The sequence below is a fragment of the Thermobia domestica genome, chromosome 18 (genome assembly GCF_964235325.1).
Source record: "Thermobia domestica chromosome 18, izTheDome1.hap1.1, whole genome shotgun sequence".
Lineage (NCBI taxonomy): Eukaryota > Metazoa > Arthropoda > Insecta > Zygentoma > Lepismatidae > Thermobia > Thermobia domestica.
Window position 1 is genome coordinate 76,784,100 of NC_137471.1, and position 12,070 is coordinate 76,796,169.

A 12,070-nucleotide genomic window follows, 5' to 3' on the forward strand; every position below is an offset into this window, starting at 1 on the left:
TTGTTATGCGTGGGTATTAATATCTTAATTAGTTTTTGTGATATGGCCTTTTATTAGAAACGCTCGTTTTTTAGCTTCAGTAGAGGGTGGGGGTGTACGGGGGGAACTCCCGTTCGTATCAAGCAACCGGAGGTCTAGAAATGATCAGGATAGTGGACTTGATGATTTAGGACCACCAGTTGCTTTTACTCTCTCGGGTTGATCCAACTCCTTATTTTGGAGACTTTTCCGGATTCTGCCTCCCGACTATTTTTTAAATTTAAAAATGCCAATTAAACTCTCACGGTAAGTGAAAAATAGGTCAATTTTAAATTTATCATCTTCAAAGAACGTTTCTTACATATATGGTTAAAATGCAAGCAACTGGACTTGTATCGGAGGCATTAGATATTAAAATCGAAATAAATTTTTCGGTACCGTTTTAAGTCTTAAACATATAAGTTGTAAATTGTATTTAAAGATTTGATTTACATTTAGGTTGTATTCAGATAGTTTTGTTTATCTTTCTGAAATAAATTTATAATTAAATGTACTTAAAATTATTTTATACATTTTTACAATTAAATCCTTAACCCTCTTAAGATCCTCGTTTGGAGTTTACACATAAGGCCCTCGGGTCAATTGGGACCCATTATACATTTTCTCGTCATTTTTTCACGTATGTCCTTAAATGCTGGAGTAATAAACAGATTTTATTTATTTACGTGTTACTGTCAAAACATCTTGACTTGTGTACTAAAATCTTGCACATTGTACAAGGGCATAGAAATGAAATGTGTACGGTACATCACTCCTACGCCCTTGTACAAATTTTAAGCGAGTAATTTTATATATATACTCATGCACAAGTCGATAATGTATTCATTTAGGTAATAAACTTTTGTTTACATTTCTTTCGTAGTTCTTTGCACATATTCTAACATATTAGCTGAACGTAATTACTTGTTAAAAATTTTAGATGACAGCGAAAGAAATAATGTTATACAAAATCCGTTATACAAAATACTGATTCAATATTTCTCTCGGAGCACAAATGCACACACGCACAAAAATACAATAAATCTTAAAGTGTATGCCCATAGAGAGTTGAAATATTATATTATGATGTAAATGGAAGAATTTGAAACCTATCCGCGAAAATATGGTGAGATACAATCATTGGTACAAACACAGGGGTGCTATCGCCTGGTCAGTCATCAATCTTATAGGGGCATTCCATGTGAAATCAACCGATGAAATGACAAAATCTGACCTAGCGATCTTAGTTTTTTGTAAAAATTGGTGCATAGCTTTATTACAGTGGAAGATGAAGAAATCCCAAATATTACCTCTCTCCTCCTAAAAGTGTCCCCATACAGGGTGTTCAAAAATTGCGGAAGCTTAAAGATTGCTCTACAAGTTGTACTATATTCAAAAAAAAAACCTGTACAATAAAAATAACACTTCAAAAATTCACAAATTAATATTTGAATTTCCAAAGAAATGTGCCTGCGAATTTGTTCAAAATTGTCCAGATTGTAGTCTCATATGTGTACTAAAACATCTCAAAGTTGCATTTTGGACACTCAATGGGATCCGATTAAAAATTCAACATAAACCAAACATTGCAAGATATTGACCATGTAAATATCTGGGTTCAGATCGATAACCATTTGTCTGTAGTTATTTACCTGCAGCATCACAGGAATTTATATTCAACTTAATTTGTTTCTTGAAGTATTCATTTGAATTTACACAATTATCCAGCTTTCGAGTTATTTAGAGAGGTTTTACGTTCCCAAACAATACTCAATACAGGTCATTATTCTTGTTAGTCAGTATGGATGTTTCTAAATTTATATTTGCTATATTGATACATGTTATTTTCATTCCTTTGTTTCAGGATTGCTGTTACAGAACTTATTATGAAAGGGAGAGATATATTTCCCTCGCTTTCACAATATTTGTATCAAATGTGTTATGAAACACAGTGACACTGTTCACAATCATTTCACACACTTTCGGCACAAACAATTAGTCAATAAATTATTTTTCCTATTTCAAATTATGCACTTCCACATGTCTGTAACAGCAATCCTGAAACAAAGGAATGAAAATAACTTGTATCAATGTAGCCAATATAAATTTAGAAATATCCATACTGACTAACAAGAATAATGACCTGTATTGGGTATTGTTCGGAAACGTAATACCTCTCTAAATAGCTTGGAAGCTGGATAATTGTGTAAATTCAAATGAATACTTCAAGAAACAAATTAAGTTGAATATAAATTCCTTTGATGCTGCAGGTAAATAGCTACAGGCAAATAATCGATCTACCGAGATATTCACATGGCAAATATCTTGCAATGTTTGGTTTATGTTGAATTTTTAATCGGATCGCATTGAGTGCACAAAATGCAACTTTGTGGTGTTTTAGTACACATATGAGACTACAATCTGGACAATTTTCAACAAATTCATAGGGACATTTTTGTGCGATATTCAAAATTTAAATTTTAATTTGAATTTTTTAAGTGTTAATTTTTATTGTACATGTTTTTCGAATATAGTAAAACTTGTAGAGCAATCCTTAAGCTTTCAAATGGTGTTTATTCCACGTCTCTAGTGCATATATTAACCATTTTACGACAATTTTTAATAATCACTGTAACGGAAAAATGCCCTTTTTTGCAATTTTTGAACATCTTGTATGGGGAAGAGGAGAGAGGTAATATTTGGGATTTTTTCATCTCCCACTGTAATAAAGCTGTGCATCAATTTTTAAAAATCTTAGAAGGCCAAGTCTGATGACTTGTTGATTTGATATGGAATGTATGTCCCTATATCTATGCAATACACAATGCAAATTATGAGTTAAGTTGATTTTGAGTTTAACGTCCGTTTCAGCAGCGAGGCTATATGAGATGGAACCAACTGATTAAAGTGGAATCCGAAGCACATGAGCTCCCGCCGGGAATCGAACCCGGGACCCCCACGCCAAAGGCGCGTACACTAACCGCTTAGCCACGAAGGAGCTCACAACGCAAATTATATATATATATATATATATATATATATATATATACGTGCTTATGTTTACAAACACCGAACATGTGCTTTTATTTATAAACAAGAACCTTACTATGGAGTACTACAGCTGCAGACGACGTAGACGACAGCGACACCACTGTTCTCATGAAGAGGAGGAAACAGCAGCGCCACCACCTCACCTAGGTCACATGTATAACAGAGGATTCCATGGACAACCATAGGTCAAATCCCCTTTCTTGGCTTGCAGTGGAGCCTAGGAAGTACCTCACCCAAAGAAAGAATTAGCTTGCAGTGAAACCTTGTGGAAAACCTTACCTCTCTTTCTGCTTGCAGTGGAGCATCGAGATATTTCTAATCACAACGCGACCTAGCTTGCAGTGGAGCAGTGACTGTCATACACACCCTCACGTAGTTAGCTATTGAGGAATTCTTCCCGAGACTGCCAGGTCTAAGGAACACCTATTCTTACCTAATATTAGAAAACATACGTTATTGTATTTCTGTAAAATATTGTTTATAGAGGATATTATAATTTTAAAAAAACGGTAGAGGGATAAGATTCCGGACTGTAATTTGCTCTAGCTACTCCTGCACAAGCAGAACTTTACAATATCCATCAATGAAGCTACCGTCTAAGCTTGCCCCTCCAAGCGAAAATTTGTGGTTGCGCTACTAGGTACAGGGGAAAGTGAAAGCAAGCGCGCCAGGGTGGACGAGAACCTCACTGATCGAATATAGTTTGCAAATGAGTGAAGAGGGCAAGAATTTTCCTATTTTTCACTATATTTGAAAGAAATTCTCTTCATTTCTGCCGTTTCTATTGTAGCGTCGGCAAAAATCCATTGCCAAAAATTTCGCAAATGTTTACCGCGTTCTACGAAAATTAATTAATGAACGACAATGAGCGTTGCAAATTCCGATATAGAATATTGTTTCCTTAAAATCCTAAAACAGGGAAAAGAGAAAGAACATATAGAAGTCAACATCCTCCTCTCAAGCTCAGTCAGTTCCCTCCAGCTGCTTATTTATTCTCTCAGTTGAAAGATTTGTTTTATTGTGTCTGTTCCCACTCGCCCTTCGAAAGCTGACTTCGTCTGCTTTAAGAATAGTTAACTTATCGTCCCTTCCGTCTGGAAAAGTTAACATTTTCCTTTTTTTTAAAGAAAAGTAACAGATTCTCACTGGTTATCGTAGTTTTAAATAAATAGAAAAGACAGGAATACTCCAAATTAAATTTCATTTTGTTCAGAGGTGAAAAGGTTATTTTTACTTGTCACTAATATATTCTGTATGACTAACGCAAAGTCTAATTTCCTTACAACAAACCCACAAGTGTTCGATTATAAATTTTATTACTCACTCTATTTTTGACAGTTTTCGTCATACAACTTGTCACAGACCGTAAGTTATTACTTCCACAGTGTATGTATGAAGTTTCAACTTAAAAACTCTCCAAATTTTATTTGGTTCATAATGTGTCTAGCTAGCAATGAAGTAATTAAAATTGTAATCCTAAATTTTCACTTTCTGTAACCAGATGTGACTTTGTACACATGAGGTCAAATATCTAACCTCTTAAAATTATCAGGGTTCTGTATAAAAGTTATCTAATGTATATGAAGCTCTTAGGAAAGGCCTCTTGTTTTTCCTGCGCGTCTAAATTTCGTTTTACAGATACAGGTTGTGATTGAAAAGTACCGGAACTTTTCCCGCCGCGCGGCTCCTTGGCGTTCGAAAAATGTGAGGGGTGGGGGAAAATGTGCGCGGGACCTTCCTCTTTCAAGCGGAACTTGGGCCAGTGTGCTGCGAGCAGCGGCTGAGAAAGCATCGCTGTTCGCGCGAACGTCGTTTTGGTCGTCGGTCACGTTTTTTGAGCGCCGAAAATGGAGTCAAAGATTGATCAACGCTCGTAGCACCATGTTTCATCTCGGGGTCGTACTCGTAGCACCATGTTTCATCACCACTGATCACACTGTCTAATAACTCTTCGTCGACTTCCACACAATCCAGCACTTCACGACTCATTTTCACTCGCAGTTCTTTTTGCTCCTCGGTCAACACCTTGAAGACCAGTTTGGCGCACACCTTCCGCATGTTCAATTCTTCAGTCACAATTTTTTGCACTGCATAGTATGTCAAATTAAGTTCTTCGCTGATCTCCCGGAGGGTTGTCCGATGGTCCAGGTTCAGGTATTCGCGAACTCGGTCGACGTTTTCATCGGTTTACGACGTCGACGGCCTCCCAGAGCGTGGTTCGCCATCGGCGTCCTCCCGGCCTTCCCTGAAGGCCTTGTGCCACTCAAAGATCCGAGTACGGGACATCACCTCTCCCCAAAGGCTTCCTTGAGCAGGTCCTGGGTCTCGGTGAACGTCTTTTTTAGTTTGACACAAAACTTGATGGCGTAGCGTTGGTCAATCTTTGACTCCATTTTCGGCACTCAAAAAACGTGACCGACGACCAAAACGACGTTCGCGCGGACAGCGATGCTTTCTCAACCTCTGCTCGCAGCGCACTGGGTTAAGTTCCGCTTGAAAGAGGAAGGTCCCGCGCACATTTTCCCCCACCCCTCACATTTTTCGAACGCCAGGGAGCCGCGCGACGGGAAAAGTTCCGGTACGTTTCAATCACACCCTGTAATCAAACTCCAATCAGGTGAGACTAGAGCCTATCCCCGAATACACCTGACATTGCCGTAGTGCCTACTGCAATTAATAAGGTTTGAACAAAAACCTATTGCACCCTCTCTGGTGTTGGAGAAGAGGGGAAAATCAGTGCGTTTTCATCGAGGCACGAGCCTTGTGCTCGCTGCTCTCCTGTCCTGGAGAACTCCGTCGAACCTCACGACGCGGACATGCTGTCCGTCGTCTACAGTGGAGTTGTTGCGTTTTCGCCGGGGCACGAACCCTTCGCTCGTTGCCCCTTTCGTGGGAACTTATACTTGGAGACTGTCTCCCGTAGACAGTTCATCTCCCGTCACGCCTATTACCGACTAGTGCTACTTTGTTGTGTGGGTACTGACTTTTGATTAACATCACACGGCGTATGAACTGAATACTTAAAATATCACGGTTGCCTTAAGTTAAGAACTCCATCTCTTAACTTTATTACGAACAGTGCGTGTGCTATGGTTATTTCAATTATCAGTGTTAACTTCAGCTGTACAGTACGATTTGTCTATCATTGTGAGTATGCAGTTCAACCTAGAACTTACTTGCTGCTATTGAGACTTTTCTATCAATCTCCCAAGAACGGTGCTATTCACGGATCCACTACGATCCATCATTAACTCTGACTGCTTTGGCTCCTAAACGATTCCTGTTTGCTTGTGCTAAAACTGAGTTACATAATTTTCGAGACCTCATGTAGGAAGTAGCCTGTTGTTGTACCAAGTGTACGGACTTACTCGAGCCAAATAATAAAACTCTTTCTACCTCGAACAACTTACGTCGCTTATGTCATTTCAAACTCTCATATTTCCTCTCCGAACTTCTCATCATTTTCTTGAGACATTTATTAACGCCTTAGTCATCGGCGTGCGAGTGCTATAGTCTACTGGGGAAGCAGACGACCTGTAAAGTAAAGTCCTGCTGGATGTCATTCTATTTCGGTGCTATATTTTACCATTCGTCTCACCTCTATTCCTATACGATCGGTCCAGGAGAAGACCAGCTTGTGCGAAGTTCCAATACTCAGAAGAATTCTAATTCTGTACGAAGCCCAGCGATGACATCTTTTTGTACGAAGTTCTGGTAATCGTCCTTCCATCTTGCTCTTGTGTTTCAGCCGCTTGAAAAACAAGTGAGTAATGGTAACAACGGTGTGATTTAGTGTGTTAAGTGAAACTCGCTACCTGGTCTATACGAAATGTCTATAGCAACGTCGCGTCGGTGGTAACTCAAGAGTCTTCGCCATCTCAACTCCAGAGTGCCTGGCGGTAGGACCACGGACCTCAGGTGGGTTACAACAGTTTCTTTAATATTTCAATATACCTATTGCTTGCACTTCCTTTTCCACCAAGTCGCTTAACTGTAAAGGGGATCACCTCCCAAATAGTTTCAAAATTACTTTGAAATCTTTTATTGTCTTGATATAACTTACTGAAAGTTGATAGAGCGCATCCTAAGCGCTCCTCTCTTTTGATCAATTGATATTTATGTTTGATTTCGAAGATCTCTAATAACGAATGATATCTTTGTTTAATGATAGCGGTATGATGTGTTTTGATATAATAACTGTTCAGTAATCTAAACTGGCTGATAGTAGGTATTCCAACTCGCTGAAGCCTCTACACGGATATTAACTGTGCTATAAGATCTATTTTGGCATATTCTTAAAACGTTCATTTATATTAATACTAACTACTCATTCCTTGGCGTACTAACACCGCTTGTCCGATCTCTAACGAGACCGCCACATTCTAGTTATTTGTTGATTTGGGCCCTGCACTCTGTCTCCTTTGACAAGTGGTCATTCGATAGCCCTAGTACTTGAGATGGAGATCTGCGCCTATTGCGCCTTGAATTATTTTGATATTGTAATTGTGTGCTAATAAATCATCTACCACCCGAGCCACGTAGTTCGCCTTTGATACGGACTAATTTAAAGTCCCTATATAAACAGCCTTTTTCAAGGCTACAACTTATTCTTTAATATTGTTTTTTTGTTGTGTGTGGACTTATCACTTGCCACAATCAGAAAAGGTGGCAACAGTAGTGAAATCTTGATTTATGACATTCAAACGTGGTAGATTGTTACTAATTGTTCTTATTATGTGATATTTATGATCCGGCAGTATATAAATACTTTATTGTTGTTTTTGCTATTGTTCTCTGTCGGTGTGTCTTAAACACCCCGTTAGTACGCCCATAAACTAATTAAGCGCTCGTGTATGTTTGACTCGATATTTGTGGATATTACAAAAGCTTACTTGGGAGAGTGAGCAAACTATTCATTATTCTCTGAATGCAAGTGATAGAAGCAGTGTTCTCACAACTTCAAAACACTGAAAATCCTACCAGTCGGCCATGAAGGTCTATTTCCCCTTGAGACCATTCATGGACGCAACACTATGAATTTCCTGTTCTAAGGGAAATTTCCCGCCAACGTCCAAAAATTAAAAAAAAAAGTTTATCAAAGTAACGCGTGATCATAAACAGATGCATCTTAGTGAGTAATGGTCCAAATCCAACACAAGATCCACATAGTAAATTGTATGGGTCCAAATGGACTCAGAAGGACTTAAGTGCAAAAAAATTATAGCTCTCTAATTTAAACACCTACGGCGATCATATTAATTATATATACAAACGTAGTAAAATTAATAAAAGTCACGCAACATGAGAAGTTTAGATGATATACTTTACGAACTATGGAAGATAGAAAACGAAAATGGGTAAAATGGACCCGCGGACCTTAAGAGGGTTAAGTTAGAATTACAATTTATAATTAAATCTTTAACTTACAAGCCAATTTGTTTTCTGCAAAGGATTTCTCACATCACTGCTTCCATTGTTTCTTGTGCATTTTGTTGATTCTTTATCAGATGCCTATGCAATTTGAATTAAAAATTAAATCAGAATTAGAAATAAAATACTTTAGAGATGTAAACCACACACACACACACACACACACACACACACACACATTATATATACAGTGTGAGTCAAAATGTGTTAGAAGCCAATATCTCGCGAACTATACATCATATAAGAAAAATATTAAGAGACAATGTACAATACAGAGGGGCCTAAGAAATGAGTCAAACATTAGGTTTTCCCCGCCCCCCGTTTTGGGGGGTGGGGGGTGAACGTGAAATTTTCAAATGGAAACATAGGTCGAGTGATACCTCGTTCGAAAGAGCTTGAAAAATTGAACAATTTTTGTAGGAAACAATTTTTGATATGGGGTACCGTTTTCAAGATAGACCCCAGAATTGGTCCTGTAGCAGATAAAATTTCCAGTACTTATAAATCGGAAACGTATGAGTAGGAAACGATTAAACAAAAAATGAAAAACGAAAACATCATAGGCAATGTGGAATGATGTTGTCGTGGTGTCCCCAGGGCCCTAATCATGGGGCCCCGGGACCAATTTCAAAATTTCAAATGGGAATATAGGTTGAGTGATACCTTGTTTGATAGATCGTGGAAAGCCAAACAGCTTCGTACAACATTTGTTTTCATTTTGGGCAAACCTGTTTCAAAATGGCCGCCAAAAATGGTTCCACATTCAGATAGAAAGTGCAGTGTTCAAATTGAGTTTTACACGCCAATATCAAGCGAACTACGCATCAAATAAGAAAAGTGTTAAGAGCCAATGTACAATACAGAAAGCCTAAAATTTGTGTTAAAGAAGTTTCCTTGCCCCGCTTTTGTATGGAGGGGTGTACATGGAATTTTCAAATCGCAACATAGGGCGAGTGATAACGGGTATGTGCGATGTTAAAAATTGTAATTTCTATCACTGTAAAGCAAATAATTTCAACACTTACCATGTTACAAATGATGCTCGATATGTCCTCATCCTGCTCCACACACTTCCGTAAGCGGCGGCCTACGGATGTTCGTACATCATGTAGCATCTCTGGAGTGATATATGCACACACACACCTTGGATACGCGCCTTCATATCATCAGTAGTTGTTGGTACGTTGGACATTACCCGATCCTTAACATAACCCCAGAGGAAAAAATCAAGTGGGGTTAGGTCAGGAGATCGTGGAGGCCAGTGAATAGGACCTCGACGCCCAATCCATTTATTCGCCATACGGTGGTACAATAAGGCTCTGACCTGGCGTGCGTTGTGTGCTGGAGCACCATCATGTTGATACCACATTCTTATACGTTCAGCGAAAGGAATATTCTCTAACAACTCCGGGTATAGTACATCACTGATAAATGCGGCATAGGTATCACCAGTAAGACGTCCATCAAAAAAATATGGCCCAATGATATGGTTACCAAGGATGCCACACCATACATTAAGAGACCACCGATGCTGATGAGCAACTTGTCTCTGCCATAGTGGATTTTCTCTAGCCCAATAATGCATATTATGTCGGTTTACGTGTCCTGTGTTTGTAAATGTAGCTTCATCGCTAAACAAGATGGTGGATATGAAGTTGCGCTGTCTTTTTTCCATACCTTCCAACTATAGACAAAATTGCAATCTGGCATGAAAATCACTGCCAGATAGTTCCTGATGTAAGATGATATGATACGGATGAAACATCAAAATACGCACTACAGATCTTTGGCTAACTCCACTGGCCTGAGCGAGGTGTCTCGTGGTAACATGTGGGTCTACATGCACTGCTGCCAATATTCCTGTTGCACGTTCTTCATTGGTTGCAGAGCGGTAACGACCCATACCTCGTCCCCGGACAAGACTACCATGTTGCCGCAAACGTCACTCCAATCGCAGAAATGCCATGTGAGATGTTTGTTGGCGTTGGGGATAGCGCATTGAATACATTCGTGCCGCGTTACGATAGTTTCTTCTACATTCGCCCAACACCAGCAACATATCTACACAATGATCAAACACCGCCATTGCTCTATTCAAACACTACCCAAACTAACAATATTAATGCGATAGTGTTCGTTTCCTTGTACGGAAAACTTTTCACCAAAGTTGATAACCCGTTCTTTCTACGCTTTTGAACCGTTCAACACACAACTACAGCCCCTACCTACAATATCCACACTGCCACTTCCCTTTAAGTCACTAACACTCTCACTAACAGCTAGGCAATGTAACATCAATGATGATTTTACGTTGAACACTAGTACTCAACAAGAAAAAAATAATACCATACTATTCACACTGCATGAACAAACAACACACAGGTACCAAATTTCACAGAAGTAAATCCCCACGCTGAGCGGGTTTGCATATCCAGGCTCCTAACTATGAAAATATTTACGATCACTCCAACCCCAATCATTTCACAGATTCAACCTGTTGTATAAAAGTTATTAGGACATAAAATTGAATGTAATTTATACGAAAAACCCTTTTATGCATTGCAAGACCTGTAACGTCCAAATATTCACCACAAACTTATAGTTGTATCGACATAAACAAAACAAAAAAGTGTGGAGCAGGAAACCACTTTACAACACAAAAGTCAAAAGAGGTCACTGAAGACAAACGAACTAGTCGAGCGGTTTGGGTGACTAGTCTGTCAATCAGAAGTTTATGTGTTCAAACCCTGTAGAAAATATTCGTTTTGTTTTTTTTTTCTTAAAAGTGTGTTCCTATTTTCATCAGAGGACTGAGAACATTTCTTTGAATAAATCTTTGGAAATTACTTTTCTCTCAAATTCGATTAGAAGCGAACATTATATGAATTGCTAATCTAAAATCCACAGCTGAGAACAAAATATTAAGTATGTTCAATATGTCATTATTATCCTTTGATTTGTAATTAAAAAGTAATTATAAGCATTGACGATTTCAGAAGATTCTCCCCGGTAATGGTCAAGATATGAATGAGAAAAAACTGATAAAACATTATTAGTCTACTTTGAGCATGATCGAAAATAACTTATGGCCACGAAGGGGAAATTTATGTCGACAGGGTCTCAAATTCTCCGACGGGTCATGACCTGAAATTATCATTGTTTGAAAGGTTTCCTTAACAAATAGAATATTATATTTATTTCTCCTTCTACGTTTTGAAATGGAAAAATCATAATTTTAAATAGAATTATAATACGATAAGCATAAAGATTTATACAACTAATGAAGTAAATATCCTTGTGTAAGTTATCGATTTCTATTCGGATTAAAACTCGAATATTAGTTTGCATCACACTTTAAAGTAAATCCTCTCTATATATAGTTCCTACTGGAAAGCATGTTTAACTCCAATTACTTAATCAATATTTTTAATAATATATTTTTATTGTAATACTCTTACTATTCAATGTTGTATGCACTTAATTTCCCAAAGCAAAACCTCACAAATGTATAATTGACTAGTAAATATTATCAAATAAATTATCATTTAGTTTACGTAAACATTGCATCGCC

At 38.1% G+C, this 12,070-nt stretch overlaps 1 protein-coding gene across 1 annotated transcript in view; it reads right to left on the reverse strand.

Annotated features, from left to right (window-relative positions):
- LOC145676144 (uncharacterized) overlaps positions 1-12,070 on the reverse strand; it is a 140,634-nt gene that overhangs the window by 24,706 nt on the left and 103,858 nt on the right. The window contains exon 5 of the mRNA XM_081747051.1: positions 8,497-8,580. Within this exon, the coding sequence (XP_081603177.1) occupies positions 8,497-8,580 (84 nt within the window). The remainder of the gene's footprint in view (positions 1-8,496; positions 8,581-12,070) is intronic.